At 42.0% G+C, this 22,218-nt stretch overlaps 1 protein-coding gene across 1 annotated transcript in view; it reads right to left on the reverse strand.

Annotated features, from left to right (window-relative positions):
- The window catches only part of sspo (SCO-spondin), a 68,861-nt gene extending 50,063 nt beyond the window's left edge, over positions 1–18,798 (reverse strand). The window contains exons 1-33 of the mRNA XM_022754019.1: positions 18,746–18,798; positions 17,908–18,117; positions 17,731–17,813; positions 17,013–17,183; positions 16,614–16,837; positions 16,344–16,446; positions 15,659–15,817; positions 15,141–15,226; positions 14,845–14,970; positions 13,655–13,811; positions 12,398–12,650; positions 12,157–12,298; positions 11,909–12,056; positions 11,133–11,305; positions 10,721–10,939; positions 10,448–10,613; positions 9,485–9,743; positions 7,002–7,212; positions 5,969–6,063; positions 5,631–5,887; positions 5,378–5,512; positions 4,987–5,189; positions 4,674–4,801; positions 4,179–4,288; positions 3,913–4,062; positions 3,471–3,564; positions 3,160–3,369; positions 2,162–2,367; positions 1,839–1,953; positions 1,580–1,701; positions 1,009–1,242; positions 480–577; positions 1–232 (exon numbers count right to left, since the gene is read on the reverse strand). Coding sequence (XP_022609740.1) covers positions 1–232; positions 480–577; positions 1,009–1,242; positions 1,580–1,701; positions 1,839–1,953; positions 2,162–2,367; positions 3,160–3,369; positions 3,471–3,564; positions 3,913–4,062; positions 4,179–4,288; positions 4,674–4,801; positions 4,987–5,189; positions 5,378–5,512; positions 5,631–5,887; positions 5,969–6,063; positions 7,002–7,212; positions 9,485–9,743; positions 10,448–10,613; positions 10,721–10,939; positions 11,133–11,305; positions 11,909–12,056; positions 12,157–12,298; positions 12,398–12,650; positions 13,655–13,811; positions 14,845–14,970; positions 15,141–15,226; positions 15,659–15,817; positions 16,344–16,446; positions 16,614–16,837; positions 17,013–17,183; positions 17,731–17,813; positions 17,908–18,117; positions 18,746–18,798 — 5,332 coding nt within the window. The remainder of the gene's footprint in view (positions 233–479; positions 578–1,008; positions 1,243–1,579; positions 1,702–1,838; positions 1,954–2,161; positions 2,368–3,159; positions 3,370–3,470; positions 3,565–3,912; positions 4,063–4,178; positions 4,289–4,673; positions 4,802–4,986; positions 5,190–5,377; positions 5,513–5,630; positions 5,888–5,968; positions 6,064–7,001; positions 7,213–9,484; positions 9,744–10,447; positions 10,614–10,720; positions 10,940–11,132; positions 11,306–11,908; positions 12,057–12,156; positions 12,299–12,397; positions 12,651–13,654; positions 13,812–14,844; positions 14,971–15,140; positions 15,227–15,658; positions 15,818–16,343; positions 16,447–16,613; positions 16,838–17,012; positions 17,184–17,730; positions 17,814–17,907; positions 18,118–18,745) is intronic.
- Positions 18,799–22,218: the final 3,420 nt, after the last annotated feature.

Raw genomic sequence — 22,218 nt, forward strand, 5'->3', positions numbered from 1 at the left:
CTGGGCAGGTGGTGTTGAAGCACTGCTGCCTCTGGACTTCCTGTCCCCGACAACGGCGCAATGGGTCCCCTGGAGGGCAAGTTCTCTGCCGGCTCATGGAGCCTGTCCCACAGGAGGTGCTGCAGGGGCTCCAGGGACCCCAGGGGCTCCAAGTTCTACAACCCTGCTCATCTGTGGGACCTCCAAGTGGTGCTAGTGACGAGTCTGGGCAGTCTGCCAGATCATTACAAACCTGGTAAGAGGATGGGGTTAGTGAGCAGGATTGGCTAAATATAACTGAGAGGGATTAAGGGATACAAGTACTTCTTTCTGCATTCTATAATTTGTGATGTGGGAATATATTGTCTGTATTGAATATCTATGTCAACAATTCTATCCCTTTTTGGACATGGAAAGTCTGTGAAAAAATCTGTTCGCTAGCTTGCCATTTGTGGAAACTATGTATGAATTATTTGTCACACAAGAAATCCAGCACCTACCATGTTGAAGGGGATACAGAATCCGTCCATACAGGTGTATTCAGGGCAGGGGACAGTGGTGTTCCTACTGCCAGGTGGTGGCGGTGAGACGGTTTTATCTGAACACAACAAGATGTGAAAAAGATTATCAAACATACCATAAATTACAGTACAGACTTTCTTTCACTCATCCATTCCCTCCTGTCTCTCTCATCCATCTCTCTCTATCCTTCCTTCCTTCCTTCCTTCCTCTACTTATCTCATGAGAACTCACCACACACCAACTCATCATCGCCCCGTGGACAGTCTGGGATGCCGTTGCACACTTGTGTCATGTTCACACAGGTGCGGTTGTCACAGGAGAAGCTGCCTGGACAGGGGGGTATCTTGGTGGAGCCTAGAGGGCCGACAAGAGTATTGTCAATGTCCAGTAGCATGTCTTTAGACAAAGGATGCTTCTGTGACCGGATGATATGAGCTCTGGAATTCACTTGATGATCAAAATATGTAGGTTTGTCATTTCAAGCTTTTACATTTGTATTTAACCCACCACAGTTGTCTATGCTCTCATCTGAGGCATCCCTGCAATGTGGAGTCCCGTCACAGAGATGGTGATAGTCAACACACTGGTCCCCACTGAGGCACTGAACCTGGCCAGGGCCACAGGGGGTGGTACACTGCTGCTCATCACTCGCATCCATACAGTCTGTCTCCCCATCACACCGCCAGGCCTGAGGCACACACTGTCCACCAGTGGCACAGCTGAACTCATAGGACCTACAAGCTGGAAGAAACAGAGGGTGGTAAGAAAACTGAACAATGTAAAAATTCTCCCCCTGAATCCGTAAAACTCGACTTTTACCTGAAGTGGGCACAGTTGGGGTGACATGTGGGGGTGACGGTGTTACGATAACAGTGTAGCAAATGGTTCTGTTCTCATCCTCTCCACCTGGACAGTCAGATGTCCCATCACACAGCTTAGTGGTGGAAACACATGTGCCATCTCTGCAGGCAAACTGGTCAGGAGCACAAGTCACTGCCAAACAAAAGAGGACGACACAAGTTTAAAATTCCTTCCCAAAATTTGGCTCCAGGTAAGTTTTAAGAGTTACAATTTGTACCTTTACTTGGACAGACAGCTTCATCTGTTCCAGAGGGGCAGTCTCTGTGTCCGTCACACACTCTGTCTGCAGGGACACACATGTCCCCTGGGCACTGAAACTCCCCTGGTGCACATACACATCTGAAAACAGCCAAAATATTAGATAATGATGACCACATCATAGCTGCAAAACAAACTGCAAAGCATATCTATACATTCTGGCCCATCCAACCACTGAGTAACCCAAATACAAAATTTCAGCAGAACTGAACACACACCCCCTCTCATCACTAAGGTCCCCACAGTCATCATGTCCATCACAGCGGTGGAGGTAGAGAATGCAACGTCCTCCAGCACACAGGAACTCCCCTTTGTCACACACCACACCACAGTCTGGGGCAAACACAGAAAACAACACCCAACAATATAATACACGTATTATAACAAACACAGCCATCTTGCATTATAGAGATTGATATAATATCATCTCATTAGAATTTCTGATATAGCATGTTTATGATAGCGTGTCAACAGAGTATCTTGCTCAGTTAAGTTTGTTGGTGGAGTATACTACTGCACAGAGGTGTAAGTGACGGATCACCTAGCTCATCGGACCCATCAGCAAAACCACAGTCGAGCCGTCCATCACATACACGACTGGCTGGCAGACACTTTCCGCTGGCACACTGAAACTCCCCCGGTGGGCACAGGGGTATAGGGGTGGCAGGTCCACAGAACTCCTCATCTGATTGGTCAGCACAGTCTGGGTGGCCATCACAACGCAGAGCCAGTTTCAAACATGGTCCACTGCAAGAGTGGGATTAATTTTATTCATTCCATAAATTATATTTACAGCAGTGAAGAATGACAATAAAACCTGACTAAAAGTCTACGGTCCTGTTACCGACCATGTCAGGCTGTACTGTTCGTTACTCACCAGCAAACAAAATAGTCAGATGAATGAACAGATGCTGATATAATTTTGGAAGTTACATTCTTATCATAAGTGGACTACACAGCAACACTCAGTGAACTATTGGTTATCAACATGCTGATGTTTAAAATGAAACATGTAGCATATAAATAGTCTAGAGTGCAACCATTTAGATTAGGATACTAGCGTGCTAGCATGCCAACATGCAGATGCTCACATATAAAACATTATGTTGGAGTTACTGAGGCATTTGAAGACATGTCAACATTATGTTTAAGACCACATACATACTGCAGTTTCAACATGCTAACTACAGATTACACAGGTTAGGAGACATTTAGCATTCTAGCATGTTTACATACATGCCCATTGGGCTTTTAGCCTCTCCCTGCACTGTATGCTATTTGTTTTCTTTGTCATTTTTTATGTATTTTCAATTGTGCAAAATAAATAAATATATGAAAACACACAGCATCTAGCACATACATACATAGTAACATTTAGCATGCAACATGGACTGACAGACAGACCAACCAACCAACACTGCCATCTTTAGAGCTACTCCATGATATAAGCATGGTTAAAATGAAGCATATCTTGTTCAAAAACTCTTGTATTCACTCTCTTTTGTGCTTGTTAATAAACTAAAGTGAGTTTGGGTTCACCTTGGTGTGCTGGTGCAGCGGAACTGGTCTGGAGAGCAGGTGGATGGACAGAGCTCATCTGAACCATCACCACAGTCATCCTCATTGTCACACACCCACTGAGAGGGGATGCAACGGCCCCGAGCACAGGTAAACTCTGTTTCTAGACAGGGAGGGGAGGGAGGAGGGCAGGACACACCCTCACACTGCCACACACCATCCTGACAGGAACTGCACACAAAAAAGAAAAACAGAGAAAAGAAATTAAACTTTCTTGATTGTTTGGAAAATGAAAGAGTCATGTACTTTCATAAGCATTTAGACTGACTGACCAGTTTTGGCAGTTTTGAGTGATGGTGGTTCGAGGTGGAAACATAGAGCCCTCCCACTCACATGGACACTCAGTTGGAGCAATGCAGCTGTCTCCTATAGAACAGACAACATGCTGACAAATCTGCTATTCTAACAGCTGTCCAAGTTGTAAGCTAAAATAATATTTGTCCTGAGGGCAGCAAAAGAGGGAACACTGTGTTGTTTAAATCAGAAAGCTTTCTTCTTGAGCCAATTTGTGCACAAATTTGACATTTGGTCTTGGAGAAGGTATTAAGTGTCCAGAGTGGAATGGGTTCATGAAAAGCATCAGGTATTATCGTATCAGGTCCAATCTCACCAGTAGTTTTTGGGTAATCTTCTGGACCAAAGTGTTGCAGAGACGTGTTTGTTTGTTTGTTAAGGCTGAAAAAGCATCGGATTAGTGTGGTAAATCTGTCTTACCATGTTGGACAGTGCCAGCAGGGCAGAAGCAGCCCTCCACACAGGAGAGGACACCACACTGGGAGTGCGGGCTCTGCTGAACACTGGGACAAGAGAGAGAGCAAGCTGGACCACAGGGATCATACACAAGTCCATTCTCACACTGCAGAGCTGATGGGAACATAAAATGGATCAAAGACACAAAAGACAGCAAACAAAGTTACAGAAAGATGATAACACAAAACTTCATGTGCTTGTGTTTAAAATTCAGTGTGTGCACAACATACGACAGAGCTCCTGGGACCTCCAGCGGATGTAGATCCCTCTGCGGTTACACTCCTCAGCATAGGCAGCAATGGCTGTGCAGAGACATTCACAGTCCCCACCTGAGTCACAGCTGAAACACACACACACACACACACCAGTAAAATACTATCAACAGTACACATCTACAGTATTGCAGTGGGAACAAAAATTTCAAGAAAAAAACATCAGTAAAAGGAAACCTGTACATTCTGTTACCACCAGTAAGGCTGTTTTTGTTTCTGTACCAGCATGCATACTGATATGTTGTTGTGTTTGTTGTAGTTAAATGTGAAGACAGAAACTGTCTGAAAATCAGGTAGAGGATGGTGGAAGCAAAAGCAGAACAAATTCAGCTGTAAAAAAAATCAGTTACAGGTTAGTAAGTTCCTGTAGTTGAATTGCTATATAAACAGTAGATTACACCTTTTTAAAAGATAATTTCGAGACACTCAGTGTAGATAAGTGCCGTCACTCACCCACAAGCATCAAAGACACACCAGTCATAATACTGCTGGAAGGGCACCTCAGGGTGGCACAGAGAGAAAAGCTCCTGGGTCAGAACTGCACACCTTTTCCTTGCCCATGTCACTCTGTGCAAGTTCAGCTGAACAAAACAAAGAGAGAGAGGTTAGTTAGCTTTTGCTGTGTGTACGAGAGACAGAGCAAAGGACAGGATTTCATCAAAACTAGATTTGCAACAGTGTCCATGTCAGTAAGTAGGTCAAAGTCTACTGTTCCTGCAAATGTCCGAGTGTGTGTGAATGCGCATGGTGTCTGTATTGAACTTACCGCACAGGGATCTCGGAGGTCCTGATCTGCCACGTCAGGGCAGGAGGGGCTGACCTTCCAGGAGTTTCCAAACAGCTCAGCTGTAGACTCCACGATGCCCTGCCGTGTTGTGAAGTCGTTCTCTGTATCCCCGTCAAAGTTACCGCACAGGCCCCCAACCCGACCCCGCAGATGGGCAGCCAGACGCACATACACACGCATACCTGGAAATAATGTGGGATGACAACATGACCACTGGTTTGTTATTTAACTTGTATCTAAAGCCAAATATTTAAGCAGTGCACTGTAAATATCTACAATAATTATGGATAAAGTTCAGTGTGAAAATGTAAAATAAATATATATATTTTTGGCAATAATAAAAACAAAAGCTGATGTAGTTTTGTCCTACCCCCATCCCATAGTAGAGTGACCCCGAGTCGGGAGGACAGGGACACAAACATCCCAGCCCTTTCCAAAGTCAGACCACTGCCACTGTAGGACTTTGGCAGCGTAACTGGCATCCCGTTTACTGTCACAGCCTTACCTAAATGACAGAGACAAGACAGCTTATCTCAAGCAACTATTTCCTAAAGGAAAGTCTGTGATGCCCATTAGCCGTCAACTTGACATCATCTGGCCTCTGCTTCCCCCATAACACCTACCTCTCAGCAGGTGTATGATGGTATTTCCCAGGCTGAGGGTGACAGACTTTGTGCAGGTGACCCCGGTGCTCCCGCAGGGCACATTCTCCGCTGTGACACTGAACAAACCACTGGTCTCCCTTGCTAACACATACTGGCAGTCACCCAGGAAAGAGTAACAGCGGCCATCGAATGTTACATAGTGTGGATCCCCAGTTGCCACGCACACACCAGCACAAGCAGACTGGCTGCAGTGCCAGCGGCGCTCCTTACACACACTGCAGGAAAGAATTAAGTGTAGGTGAGATAAAGAAATGCTGAAGTGATTTGATGTGCAATGGGACAACTGCATACATTACCATGTGTTGCAGTCTTTAGTGATGGTGTCATTGCTGTAGTAAAGTCGACCATTATGGTGACATGGACACTCATCTGGCAGAACACAGCGATCACCCTGGAGTAAACCAGAAGACAGTAGTCAAAACTTTACTTAATTCATCAGACATATTTAACCCTTTTTGATGTCTTATCTGACGATAACCTAGAGCTAAATAAAATGACTATCAGACAGAATTCCAACTGCATGAAGGTCACACTGATTTCATGTGTAAGCTTGAAGGCAGGCAAAAGGCAAACTCCATTCCAATTGAAATGGGTTTCTTCAGCTATAATCATACTCCTGATATATAACAATACATTTAATATTTAATGAAACTTTTTACAATAAACTAAGCTGAGCTGGCTTTTTAAAAACTCTAGATTTCTAATCAGTTTTCTTATCATTTTGCATGACGCACCAAAGAAAGATCTATCACCTCACTACTTCACTACAGGAAACACTAATGGGAGGGAAAAGGGGGAACACGCTTTGACACAAGAGTGGCCCTCATATTTCTTGCTATCTGGGATGATAAAGGTACTATTGAGACTAAAAGTACTAGAGCTTGAGCTAGCTAGTTAAGCACAAGGATAGCTCTCAGTAATGCTAAACCTCTAACACAGGATAGCAGGAAGAAACTGTGTCAATAGTGTCAGTCATTGTGACAAACCCACCGATTATCCCATTATCACCAACTCAGTAGATCACCTCTAACGTTAGCTTCTAAGCTTTTGCCTCCGTCTGGCATCCTTAGGTTTATTGTATTGGTTTTCTACACTCAAATTTACTGTTCTGGTTCAGTTTCACTGCTTCATCAACCTCACTTCCGGCTGCAATTCAGTATTGCGTTGGCTTTCTGCATGGCTAACTAGAACACTGCGATGCAAAAAGAGGCTAATGACATTAACTACTACAAGTCAAAAGTTGTGAAAATGGTCTGTAGTTTCAACATTTCACATTTCAAAAGGATGTCCAATACACATTCAGAGAACTAAATTTGAGTTTCCACCCACTAGTAGGACAGTTCCTTGGGGACAGACACAGCCAGACAGGGGCTCTTTGCAGCTCGACTGCCCGACACTGGACCCTTGTTGTTGACCAGGGGGATCCAAACTGGAGCAGGTGAGGAGGCAGGAGCGTGGAGAGTAGATCAGAGAGCTTGGACATGGGTTCGCCTTCTCACAGCGCTCTTGAGTGCAGTTAAAAAGCCCCTGCTCACACACACTGCAAAGGGAAGAGGAGAGTGAGCAGATTGGGCACTGACGTCAACTGACAGGTGTTACAGTAATTAATGAGTGTACTTCTACAAATTCAAGCTTTATATTGAAATATCAGTAGGCAATAAGTAAACCAAAGTGGAATTGGAGTTCTAATGAGCAAAAGTGCCCTTGAGCAAGATACTAAAAGTTTACTATGGATCAATAAATTTTCATTTGACTGTTACAAAACTCTAAACAGTAGCTGTAAAATGTGATGAAGCAACAACAAAATATGCTAAGTGGTGTAATGAAAATCATATCACTGGTATACTCAGCCAAGGCTTGTCATTCAAGGTGAATGGATGTAATGCACGTCATACTTTATATGAGTGTAATAATTGTCCAATACAAAATTTCACTTTTCATGATAGCAGTTAATCAGGTCAATGGTCAGTGCAGGTACATAACTCAACAATTACAACACAATGATAGTGAGTCATGTACAAAAAGGAAAAAGCAGGCCACAGAAACACACATACACATACAATATAACTGGACTGAGACAAATCTAGTACTAGTACTAGTCTAGTACTACTGCAATGCAACAGATGACTCTGAGTGATGATCTTTGCAGTTATGTGGTGAAGAGACGCAATGAAATCAACCTATCCTGTAGCAGGGAGCAGGAACATAGAGAGATTTCATTAGAGCTCTTACATCACCAGGGACTCACTGTGAAAAACAAGCTGTCATACACAAGGGCAGTTTCAGTCATTCAAACACACATTATACTCTTTGCACAGACTGAATAAAAAGATGTTCATGACGTGACGTCACGCATAGGTTTCTAAGGGGCGGTTTTGAAGAAACCTCCTCCTTTGTCGCCATCTTGTCAGTGCCTAATTCCACATAACTCCCGGCAAACTAATCCAAAAGATGGGCAAATAGGTGGGGCGTGTGTGGAGCCGAGGTTTAATAACTGTGGTGAGCATATGCTTATTGCCTTTAGCATCGTTAGCACATCTGGGCGTCTTGGTCGAAGGCTAACCCAAGGCTAACTAATTTGCTGGCTAATTAGCTAGTCAACGAGCTAAGCTAACAAGCCTGTATAGTGTGCCAGACACCAATACCTGTTAAAAAATCACTCACCTCACTTATTTGTCTGATATTTGCTTGAAGAATAGTACAGAAGGCATCACCAGCACAACGGAAAGGTAACGCTAAGTATTCCCAATTGGCTGAGGTACCTAACCGTTTGACGGTTAGGGGACTATGACCCCACCCACCTGTCACTTAAAGGGGCCACGCCCTCAATTACCCGTAACTTGTTCTTCTTCTATGGTGTTTTACGGCAGTTGGCATCCAAAATGTTGCACTGCTGCTACTGCAGAACTTTAAGCCTTAATAAAAAATTTAATTGGTCATTTATATAAAATTTCACCCCTGTACAGTTGTCATGAAGGGGGAAATTAAGTATAGAGACTAAAACCGTTTTTTGTACCTGGCTGTAAACAATTATCCTGAATGCTATCACTGGGCACACACAGTTTTTCTCAAAAAACAACTAGAAAATACTTTACCATACTAACAGGATAATGCAATCAAATAACAAAAGCCTAATCAAATAAATGATGATTTGACACAAAACATTAGCACATAAAAACATTATGTCTCTGTGATCTTTTGCCTTTAGTATTGTCCTCAAAGACAAACATTGACAGATTTGTTCATGTTTTGAAGACTATACTGTATATTCAACAGAACTGTCTATTTCAGAGACTTAAGCCCATGCAATCTTATTCAAAAAGAGCTTGTGAAACTGTACCGAGAGATTATCTTGTAGATGCATCAAAGCTGTGTTCTACTGACAATGGAGAAAACATGCTTACTCACTCTTTTATCACAACTACCACATGATAAAAGCAGCATGCAGATAACTATAAAAGGAAGGTCCTTTTTTACGATGTGCTGTAAAATATCATCATCCACACAACTGGGCCACAAAGAGATTGTACTGAATTAACCTCCACCATAGGTTTAGTATGTCTGCTATCCTTTGTTGCAAGAGTATTGCATCTGTGCAGCGCTGTTAATATTTAACCTAAGGGACCAGAAAACGTTCAACTGTGGTTTCAGCTGAAGTCAGAGTGGCCTTTTATTTTTTGATTGCAGCAAGGAAGCTGGATCATATTTCCAGCACAACCTGATTGAATAAATATTTTAAACCTAAGGCAGACAGTGTCAGTCAAAATATTTAAAATATGTGTAATAAAAAGAGGCTCTTCTATACAACATACCATGTATTACAGTTATTCTGGATGACAGCCCCAGGCTGGTAAATCTTGTCTTCTTGCACACATGGGCACATGGTGATGGGCACACACTGGCTGTGGTGGTCCTGCACTAGTCCCGGTGGGCACTGGCAACCTGGAACACACATCCTAAGGCCCATCCCACCACCGTCATCACAGCTCCAGCCCTGCCACAGGTCTGAACAGGAGCCCCCGCATGCACGACCACACTCCTGGTACACCTGGCCCCCTGAACACTGGGGAGCTGTGGAGACAGGTGAATAGGAAAGATTTTGAAAATGGCAAATAAGCTTGGTGTAGTTTGTGATTATTGCTTTAAAAGTTAAAACCTAAAGGTCACTAAATTCTGTCAAGGGATTCTTAGTGCCAGTGTAAAATGTTTTTCTAGTTCCCACATGAGAGTGTGCACATGGACACAAGTTCCTGATTAAAGCTTTATATCTTCTAAAGTACAGCTGCCAACATTGTTAAAAGAGATGAGCAACACAGACACCCCATTAACTTTGACTTCTGAGATCAGTTCCCTATTGGCCTTCAAGTAGGCCAAGACACTAAACACTGGATAACTCTGGATATCTAAGCTGTCTCTGTATATACTGCTGCTGCTGGTGGAGGGGATCAAATCCAAGTCCAAATGAAGTCACTAGTTAGTGATGTTGGTAAATTCAAAGTCACGTTATACTGTAAGTCTTTCTTGAGTCTGATGTCAAAGTCTGACTCAGGTCCAGGTCATGTCACCCTGCACCTTAGGAAATGCCACAGTTGTGTCCTGCACTTGTTATGTCTTGGACCATTCAAAAGCCTATCAGTGATGATTGAGATTACTCATATGGCAGATGAATGAACAAACAACAAAATGAATGCAGTAGATGATCACTCTTCCCCTGACTGCACTCAGACATCTGTAGACATCTCAATCACCACTTAGCCAATGGCATTCCGACTTACGGCAGAAGGTGTGGTTGCGCCACTGGACTGCAACGCCCTCCTGAGCACAGTGTTGGGCGTAGGCAGTGAGGACGGTGCAGTGACAGGCCTTCTGTGGAGCGCAGCCACAAACCTCCGACAGACAGAGACGGAAATAGGGCTCCCTCTCCACCACGTCATGACAAACCTAATGGATTACAGAGGGAGGTGCAGGTGTGAATAAGAGAGGGAGACAGATGAAGGCGAACTCACTCATGAGATAGCAGGAGATTTAACACACTCCATACACACTACCTTAAAGACAGCGCTGTGGATTACGGAGCACACCGTCTCTGCGTAGTATCTCCTCTGGGTGTATGTGGTGCAGGGGTCAGACGGAGCTCCTCCAGGTAGAGTACAGTGCTCTGATGTGAATTTCCCTGCAAAGGATGACACACTGTTCTCCACGTCTCCTTCTGGGGTGGTAAAATCATCATGCTGGTTCCAGGTCAGCGTTCCACACAGGCCTCGCACCTTGAATACAAATTAAATACAATTTGAGTCTCTTGTAGCTAAATTTAGTGCAGCATGATTTAAAATGACACAAGTGCATCTGCAGTTTGAACTATTTTCAGAATGTGAAGGTGCACATCCTGCACTTAAGTTTGTTTCTGATGGGGGTCCAAAATGGCACCAGTGAATGAACCATATGAGATGTTAGAATCACCTTGTTTGCAAACCCAGGTTGCAAAGTGATGAGGGCTAAAGGTCCATCTAGGTACCAGAGTAGCTGGGCTCCAAAGGTCTGGATTAGGAGAAATGAAGAGGAGGCCCTACGCACAACTAGGTCCCCTGTTACCACAGGCAACGCCTCTCTCTGGCCATTCAATGTCACTGTACCTGGAAGTACCAATATCAACTGTAAGCAATCAGAAGCCAGTGAAAACATTCAAAGTGAAGACTTCTCACAGTAGTGAGTAAGACAGCTTTAGGACTCATAGGACTTATAGTCTTACATTAAATGAAATGTTTTTTGTTGATTTTTATAATATATACACATAATTTTTCTAATATTAAGAAATATTTTATATTTTTCCCTTTCAAAAATATCAGTAAATTAATTATTTAAAAGTTTTGTTGAGAATTATTGGATGTAAATGCTGCATCCAAGTGTAAAGCAGCATTAATTTATTACTTCCTTTTTTTTCCGGCCATTTTTCTGGAAACAGCTGCCTGCTTCTACTGGAAACAAGGTTGATGGGAGCAGTAGGAGTAAACCAAAACCATAAAGTTGTAAGGTGTAAAATCAAAACAATGAGCTGAGAGGCACTAAATAGTCATTTGACCCATTGTTAATTAAACAAATATTGATTAATATGGTGAAAACATATTAAACATACACCAGATCCAGCCGATCCAGGGATATTTAAAACTTCAGAGTGTACTGAGGTTTGCAGTACTCACAAGGAACGACTTGTCAGGCAAGAGTGTTGATGAACTCACCAGTGTCTGTGAGCGTGACTGTGGTGCGAAGTGCTGTGACTGACATCTCCCTTAGACAACCCAGGCCTCCTCCTCCTCCTCCTCCTCCTCCTCCTGCTGTACACTCCACACAGCGCACATTCACCACAAGCTTCCTGTCAACAAAGTCCTGAACACACACAGAGCTTAAGCACAAAGGAGAAGTGGCTACCACACAAACAAATGCACCTCAATATTTCATTTACCAATGGTTGCATTTGATGTCTCACCTCTACAGCAGTGAACGGACAGCCTCCGCACTGTAGTGAATACCTCTTTTTGTCAAAGGTGGTCACCTTTAGCGCCCCCATCAGGCTGCATTGGGCTGCGCACCTCTCCCCAGTGCACTGCCACTGGCCTGCTCGGCACACGCTGGGAGGATTAGGGTGAAAAAGAAAAATGGGTGGTGTTAAAGGGAAAGTAGAGATAAGAGAGGTGTAGAAATGAATCAAACACACATTTCACCCTCACCAGGTGTTGCATCTCTGCTGTATCCTGTCTCCTGACTGGTAGGTGCGTCTGCGATGGAAACAAGGACAATCGTCTCTTTTTAGACAGAGTCCCTGGTGAAGGTAGAGGCCCGGCGGACACTCACAGCCCCCCACACACTCCTCCCTGCACTGGCCAACGGCTGCAGCAGGCCCTGGGGGTTGCGGGGAAGCACAGCTGGGGGGACAGGAGGACACACAGTCCGAAAACACCTGACCTCTGGGACAGACGCGACCTGGAGAGACAGAAGGAATAGGAGGAAAAGGAGTTAAAGTCCCAACCCATATACTTGTATCTGTGACCAGAGGGTGAGTCTGTGAAGTGGGGATTCAGGAGGTGATCAGTATCATTTACTATTGCAAGTGCAAGGCATGTGATACAGCATCCTCTGTCCTCGATTTTCTAACTGGGTCAGGATTAAGATGTGTCAAGATGGTGCGCAGATCAGTTTTTTCAGGCCTTTCATGGTTATTGAAGTGAGTTCAGCTGGTCACTAGTGGTTGGGTTCTGAGGGACCCGGGTATCTTGAGTACTGGTGCGATGGAGATTGTTTTCTAGAGGGCGGGCATTGATGCTGTCCTGTGGGATTCCCAGTAGCTCCTCACAGGTAGCAGAATGGTCATCGGGGTCATGATAGGTGTAAAAGGTGTTCAGAGCAAAGGTTGTAGGATCAGTTTTGTGGAATTATCATGTCTTGATTTATATCTAGTCAGAGTTTTCACTTAAAGCTTTGTTTTGTGTTTGTATTTAATGCGGCTTAATTCATGCTCCAATCGTTATAGTTGATTTTGGCATTGATAATATCATACTTAATCTACCTTTTGATAGTTTAGATTTGCGATATATTTATAATATTTATATATATTATACTATATTTATTATATAGTTGTAAATCAGTGGAATCATTCTGCGGTTTCAGGCTTTCCATGTGTCGTTCTGGTTTTAAAAGCTTTTAACAAACTGAGGGAGGGTTTATGACACAAAATAACTACAAAATGATGGTTATAGCTGCATTTTACCATAAATATTCTTTCATTCCCAACAGGATTCCTGACAGTGTTGATGCTTTTACACTCTTATTCCATCGCTGCAGCTCAGAATAACATGAGGAGACTTTGTGATGACAATTGGACAGAAAAACTAAACCCAGACAGTGTGTGTGTTTTACCATAAATGCCATGTGTCTATTTTAAAACCTTATCCAGATGGACCAACAGGTTGCCCAAACGATGATATTACCACAAAGGATGGCTGTCCTCCACATTATGATGACATGCTGTTGGGCACACTCTCGGGCGTAGCTGGCCAGAGTGTCACAAACTGCCCCGTCCCTCTCTTTGGGTGGCAGGCTGCAGTACAGGTACAGACAGGTGTCGATGTATGCTGCTGGGTCCAGCTGAAAGACACAGACACACAAACATAACACTTTTAACTGTGAAACTGCATCAAATAACATGTAAAAGTCAGAAATGTACAAATCCTGTGCATAAACAATAGAGATGCACAGTATTGATTATGGATATGTATGAATTATTTTTTGTGTTCATTGATTAATAGGAATGGGGAAAACCTTTACAAAGCACATGAACAGGATATGCAAACATGCACATTATATACAGTATTACATTGTGTTATAAGTATAAATAATGACTGAAGTAAAGCCAATACCTAAATTCATAAATTCCTAATAACCAGAATTGTGTAACTCTAAGTGTGTGGTAATACCACAGAGGTTATTTCTAGGAAATGCTGAATGTGTCTTGAACTAAAACTACTCATTTCATTCTGCTCTGCATGCGTCATTTGTCTTTAAATCAGTTCCATGGCTCACATCAGTGAGACCCATTTCTTGGAACTGCTTTAACTGATATCTGGTAAATAATTTACTCTGAGGAGCTTTTTGATTTACAGCTCATTACACAAATTTACAGGCTTGGCTTTCAAACAAATTAGATTAACCCTTGTGTGGTGTTCGGGTCTGTGGGACCCGTTTTTATTTTTTATCAAAAGAAATATTATATGATTAAGTATTTTTTCAAACCCAGACTCATTGGCCTTGGCTCATTTTCTGTGAAGAATATTTATCAGAACACATTTTCAATGACCACACATTGTACACCCCCCTACACATTTTATATTAACCATACAAGTATATGCTGTTTACTGTATATTGCTTGTAATTGGGATGAAGTAAACATCTGTTAAGTATTTTAACAGAAAATTGTTTGATTGTGTTGAATTAAACCCCAACAAATGCAACGGGTCCACCAGACCCGCCAACACTGGCTGAGTAACAAAAATATGAACATCACACAAGGGTTAAAGAATCTTTTTGTATCTTAGTGTCAAAAAGGACCATGGGATCTGGTGAGTTGGCAAACAGTGGTAACGCCAGGTGACTGATACAGTAAATATTAGGGGCGTCTGACCTGGGGTTGGCAGTGTTTGAAGGGATTTTCCAGGAGTCGATGACACACAGATTCTGCCTGCCTACGCAAAGCAATGTCTCCTGAGACATCACAGCTGTGAAAGAGCTCAGCCGCATCGCTGCAGCCCTGAGGGAAGCGTGGGACACAAAGATTCAGAGACTCAATTACTGAGGGTGCATCTCAAAAATGCATTTTTAATAATTACTTAAAACAACTTATAGAGAAAAATAAATAATTGTTAACAAAAGTATAATGTTGAAAAAAAAGGGAAATACTCAGTGTATTCAGGACATTACCTCATTCTGATGGTCAGGAACTTTCCATGAGTTGCCGAAGCTAGCGGCGAACTGGGACACAGTTCCACCCATTGTGGTAAAATCATCTATAATAGAAGAAACAAATACCCTGTTACATCTGCACAGTAGTGATTAGGGTTTAGGTGAGTCAAGTTAAACCCAAACTAATCACTGATCGGAGACCAAAACAGAATTCACTAACGTTTAGTTTCCAGTCTCACAAAATGGTTCACAGATGAGAGGCACAGTAACCGAATATGGGAAATTTACTAAGCTTGTCACAAATTGCTGTCATGTAATGTTGGGTCACTGCTATTTACGTTTGTAATTAAACCTAGTTCATCTGATTTGCACAAAATTTGGTATTTGCACAAAATACCACTAAGCCAAAAAACTTAAATTAGGTCTGAAAAGTAACAGAGCACAAACACAAATGATTTCTTGTGATCTCAAAATAATGTCATTACAAAAATGATTTCAGGTACGGCATGAGCTGGTGTTTAATGCGCTTATCTCACCATCAGCGTTGTTGTTGTAAACTCCACAGAGCCCCCTGGTGGACGCCAGGTGCTCGGCGGTCACTGTCAGGTAGACCGTATTGGCCATGTCAAACTTTACTCTCACACCCAGGCCACTCTCCACAAACACAAAGTCCCCCAGCCAATGAACACTCACTCCTGTAAGGAAGATAAAATAAATATGGTTGTTCATCTACAGCATTTTATTAAGGATTAAGGTCAGTGAAGAGTATTTCCATCCATCCATCCATCCACCCATCCATCCATCCATCCATCCATCCATCCATCCATCCATCCATCCATCCATCCATCCATCCAGTCACTTAGACAATGGATATGAAGTCATGCAATATTAGGAGATAATGTAAAAATGCTGTAAATTATTGCCAGTAGAGATAAACCCAACAATGCTCTGCTTGTAGGTATTTAAACTGGATGAACACAGGGAATTGGTCAACATAAAAGACACTTAATTTACATTGCACTCTTGAAAAAATAAAGTTTGTTTTATGTTTTAAATGGATTAAAGTCTATTTCTTTGTGTACTTGTGTACTTGGTTCAGTACAGATACCAATCTGTGTCATGAAGCAACAAAAGCATAAGGGGGATTTTCTATTATTTGTACCTAGATTTCCTGGTTAACAATATCAGATTAGAAATGAAACTTTAGTGACATCAATTTACCATTTTGGAAAAGAGGTTCTCCATTTGGAACAGGACGGCTGTTCAGTGTCAAGTTACTGTGAAGAACTGAAACCAAGTCTAGACCCAGCATCATCTTTAAAGCCTGAGAAAGACAACAACAAGTTAGCAGTTATTTCCATTATATTGTCTTATTGCACAATGGCAAATCATAATCAAAGTTACAAGATAAACTGGATTTCACTGGCCCCCAACTAAGCTCCACAACGCTTTATCAACTCCATCAGCGGTGGAATCTGCCTTGTTTCATACCTTACTGCAGTCTCCTCTCCCATCACAGACTGTGCTGATGTAGACTGCCCATGTCCCATCAGTAGATGAGGCCAGCAGGTAAGTGCAGCTGCCCTGGAAGTGGAAGTGCTTCCTGTCAAAAGTGCGGTAGTGGGCTCCCCCCCAGGACATGCAAGTGGCCGAACCCTGTGGCACCCTGGCGCTACCCAGCAGACCACTACGCACCAGTGGGGAAGACTGGGAGTCTGGAGACAAGGGAGAGAGGAGGGAGAAGTAGTATAAATGATTCATATAGTACTTATAGTGTTGTAGTAATATGAAATACAAACATTGATGTCTTGATGAAGATAAAGAGTATCAGAAAGAAATGCAGGGGGATTTAGGGAATGAGAACCAAATCAAGGACTAGTGTTTTCTGACCAGGAAGGAGAGTGTAGGTGCAAGACAAGCAGGTCTGGTCAGAGGCGTTTCTCCATGTCAGTCCCCATAGGCTGCTGCAGCACTGCTCCAAGGACATTAGGGAGGAGTTATGAATACCGGGGAACTCCTCACAACTCCATGTAGAGTAGCACTGACCGCGCACGCCCACACCTGGGAGGAAGACAGCAGAAAGATTAGGTTTGAAAAAGGATAGAGAGGAGAAGGATCAGAGACATGCAAAGGAAATTTTCCGGCATGTATAAAGGTGGATTTTCTTAGATTCACAATAGTTGCTTAAAAAGTTTTGAGTCTATAAAGAAACTAGTGATAAATCACTGTTAGGTTGTTTTTATTCTATTATGTTATAGTGATTTGTAATCACTTCTTATGTGCGATTAAATGAAAATGAGCCTGACAACACCAACAACCAATGTTTGGAAAATATACAATATTTTAGAGCATAAAAGAAATAAGCAGTAAAGTCATATCATTTTTACTGTGCTGTCTAAGTTTGAACATATACCACTATACAAAAGTTCAGATTGGTTCTATTTTAACATTTCTACCGATTTGTAGATAATGATTTAATATTTTGTTTATCAGCAAATCTGTATTTGGAATTTCACTACTGATGGTGCAGTGTCTCATGTCACATGTAAAGGAAGCATGATGCATGCATAATGTACATGGAACTGATCTGTTGGTTTCTTGTCCTCACCCTCAGAGCAGCGTGGGCCGCCCCAGCCCTCACAGCATGCCCTCACTGTCTTGTTCACCATCTTGCTCTCCATCTCTGGGGGTCTGAGGAGGGCAGACACATCAGGTGAAAGTCAGTATATACATAACACTGTATGTCAAAGTCAAAAGACTGACAGTCATTCAGCTTTCCACTTACTTGTACAAGAAGCAGGAAGCCTTGGGCCCCTGCTGTTTGTAGTAGAGTGCGATGCCGTCGTCACCTCCATGCTTGACACGCATCCTGTCCACGTCTAGCCTCCAATCCCGGGTGTTGTACTGATAAACCTCAGAGCAGCTGACTTCAAGCTGTAGACGTGGGGACAGGACTCTCTCCACTCTCTCCTCCACTGTGTGTTCGCACCAGTGTCTGGAATGTGATACATAGATTTAATTTCCTCGCTAAGCCTCTGTGTTCAGGTGCAGTGGTGTGTACAAAGATACTTGCACCTGACCCAAGGTCCTCAGTTCCTCAGTTAAGAATAAACTTCAATTAGGTTCCTTCATAAAACCACATTGGAATTAGTATTAAAATATTATCAGTAACCATGTAATACTAATGTAATAATATGGCATGCAAGCCCCTTATTGAAACCATGCCCAGCAGAAGCTTATGAATCTAATTCAAAGGTACTTGTACTTGACTCAAGGTCCTGGAATTTAAAAAGAAAACCCAGAGTACTCCCACAAACCTTAACCACTTCATCTTCAATACAAAGTCTGACTAGAGTCTCTAAATATCTACTGTGGCAAGTATTTCTAACAGAAACTGGGTTAAAATGAGCACTTGCACCTGAAGAAACATTATTGTAAAATTAATTTACCATAACTTTAACCACGGTTAACACTGTGATCTGTAGGCTACATTCAGACAGGTGAATCATCCTCATGACATCCTTCATTGCCACATTTTATTTCTCTGCATAGTCTTTCTCATCTCCCTTGTCTCACCTCCCTGATACGTATCCATACGCTATACTGGTCTGAATCATACTCACCCCATTCCCATCACTGTCTGAAGTCCAAGCAGAGTCAGCAGCAGTGTCTCCATGGTCCTCTCCTAAGTATTTGTACAAAAAAAAAAAATCCTGGAAAAAGGTCCACATGTAAGTCCTTATCCAACCCATATAAACTGATCAAACCATTCCATATTAAATTCATTGAATTCATACACATTTCTATAATCCCATCTTCCTGCTATAATTAAAGGTATCCTTACCTTTGAAGTGCTTTTGGGAACTCTTTGGATTTTTTCCACAAAAAGTCCTTGGCTTGTTAAATAATATTCATATTTTTTTTGTGTTTGATTTCATTTTTTTTTTCTGTCACTTTTTTCTTTTCTTTTTGCTCTATCCACAAGTATGCAATACAGTCCACAGTGAAGTGATGCTTTGCCTTATAGGGGGAGCAGAGCCCCAGAACCAGGGTTTTAAATGCGGGGGGTGACTCATGGGATGTACAGTAGCATCTGAACCTGCTGCCATTGGACATGACTGGTAATGTCACAGCTGGGAAAGCAGGCATTGGTTGCCAGACCTGTGACGGACGCATCCTCTGAACCTCACCCTGTGAAACATTACAGGACGCTGTAGGTGACTGCAGGGGTGGTGGAGCCTCAGCCACAGAAGAAAGAGATGTTTGTCAAAGCCTAATCCTGTAAAGAGACACCTTTCGGGAAGGGTGATGGGGGCATTTATTCAATGAAGCGTGTCAACAGACATGGGAACTGAAAGCTTTTAGACTCACCACTATCCCAAGTCTGACCTCCTGACCCCGCAGCGAGGAGGCTCAAACACAGCTGTCACCACAGTACACTTTAGCTTGAGCCTAGAGGAGAGGGAGGAGAAGCTACTGTTGGCACAAGATTTTTGCTTTAATAGTATAAGCAAAAAAGTGTGTCAAAATTGACTTCTTTACTTTTCCTCCATGTAGGCCAAAACTGACTTTCCATTGCAGCCTTGGAGCCTTTGTGTGTCTTGACAGAGATAACAGTTAGCTGAGTCACTGTGTTCACTGTGTCTTAAAAAGCCTCTTGGATAAGACATGAAACGTCCTCAAATATCTACAACCAAGTCCAGTTGCCCTCGATACAACTTTTCTGGGAAGAGTCACTGTGTTGGTTCTTCATTGTGATTTATAGAAAGACGGAGAGAGGAGAGGGTAAAGAGGGAGGTTAGAGGTGAAGGTTTTATTAACCCTGCGTTCAGACAACAAAATACAAGAATAAGAGTCTGCAGCCATGCCAGCAGCTGCATGAGGCTGTTTGAAAGCACACTGTAAGCAATTGCTGTAAATTTACAGCCAATTTTCAACACTAAAATACTGTTTTCATGTTTAACAGTTTAGTACTGTAGTTAGCAATGCATTGTGGGCTTCTTAACTTAACTAAGGCCGTAAACAGTATGCTGATGTTTTAAATTACAGGACACTACAGTATTTTTGGGAAATTTTCCAGAACAGGACGGACAACTTAGTGGACATGTGCTGCATATCATCAGCCTTCATCACCATCATTCCGGTCTTGCATCGACAAAATTAAACGGTAAATTAATTAAAATCTTATTTTCTTTGCCTGTGTGGGGTCTATCTTATTGATATTGCCAAGAATATTTGATATAACGCTCAGGAGTTTGTGTCGTTATACAGTGATGCTTAGATTTGAATAAACTAGCCGAAACAATATTAGGACTTTGTTTTTTGTTGTTGTTGTTTAATCTTGGTCTGCATCCGAGGAGCAGCACCTGTTAACGAGAGGCCAACATTATATCTTGCCCGGTGGTTAACGATTTATTTCAACCAAACCATAGGATTTTTTGGAACATCGCCTAGAGATAGTTTTGGTGAGTTTTATTTTGTTTGTGTGGACTTTTAATGAAGTGTGTTTTAGAATGAGCTAACGGAATTAAGCTAGTTCGGTGAAAGAGACACTTGAATCCTCAAGGCTTATAGGGTTGTATTTGTCCGTTTAAAACGGAAAATTGCTGTGAAGATATTGACTTTCTGTACTCTTTGTAAATGCATTTTGTTTATTTCTCTGTCACTGTCCGCTTCACATATCCTAACGTTAGTTCTCCCAACTCCGTATATGATTTGTCAAACCGTTTTGCATCAGCTGTGGCTTTTCTTTCATAATCTTAACATTGCAACTCAGTTAAGGTTAAACATTTCAGCGTTAAGACTGATACGGTGGCACTAAAAAGCAGCCAGAAATGATCTTCTGCTTGACATATTAAGCAATTGTCCATAGCCCTGAGAATAATGAAGTTCTAATATTGATTGCATTTACTGATATTCTAGGAAACTGCTAAATTGAGTTATTGTATTAATATCTACTGTGCCTGTCTACAGTAAACTATGAGAAGTTAAAGTAACATGTTGAACAGAATATCATTGTAATTTCCAAATAATCATAAAAATATGCTGCATTTATTTTTTTATTTTTTTTACTGTATTAGATATACTAATTAGATATATAAATATACTGTATTTCTGGTTTACAGACTACTACTGTAAAGTCAATTTACAGTATGAATACCGTAAAATTACAGTATATTGCTGGCGTCCCTGCTGCCAGCTCTTTACCGTCAATTATAGAAATACAGAAATATACCGTATTTCTTGTTTACAGTCTACTACTGTAAAATCATTTTACGGATGAATACCGTAAAAAAAACCGGTATATTGCTGGCGCCCCTGCTGCCAGCTCTTTACTGTTATTTTACAGGAAAATTATTTACAGTGCACAGTTGTGCTTTGCGCTGATGATAACGTTAGCATGCTAACATGCTCACAATGACAATACTAATGTTGTAGTCATAATGTTTTCATGTTCAGTATCTATTCTGTGTTAGTATGTTAGCATGCTAACATTTGCCTATTACCACTAAATACAAAGTGCGGCTGAGGCTGATGGGAATCATTACTTGTTCAGGTACTTTGTCATAACCAAAATAATATTTTGATCTGATGATGCCACTGGATGAAAAGGCAGGAAATCAGTTATACAATTCAACCAAAAATGTCAACTTCATGGTGACACTAAAAGGAAAAGTCTGGGAATTGTCAAACTCTACAAAAACTTCATGGCAATCCATCTGGTAGTTGAGATATTTTGGTCTGAAGCAGTGGGCTGGCCAACCAACACAAGACACTGCCGTCCCGTAGCCGTGGCTAGTTTTTTTTAAGCAAAATGTGTATGGAAAGTCACTCTCCTCATTACAGTTGATGAGATAAATTAACCAGAAAGTCCAAGAAGCTTCAGGTTGTTTTTTGTACAGGTGAAAATTAGAAACACAGACATCTTCACACAAACTTACAGCGTACCTAAATTTCAGACAGAGGCCACTAGTAAGCAAGCTTGGTGCATTCAAAATGCAACATGGAAAATGATGGAACAAAAAAAAATACAAGGCTGAAACATAGTTTAAAGTAATCTACATTTATGTCCTCGATTACTTTGGGGGGACACGTT

This window comes from Seriola dumerili, unplaced genomic scaffold (assembly GCF_002260705.1).
Source record: "Seriola dumerili isolate Sdu_G_001 unplaced genomic scaffold, Sdu_1.0 BDQW01000216.1, whole genome shotgun sequence".
NCBI classification, from domain to species: domain Eukaryota; kingdom Metazoa; phylum Chordata; class Actinopteri; order Carangiformes; family Carangidae; genus Seriola; species Seriola dumerili.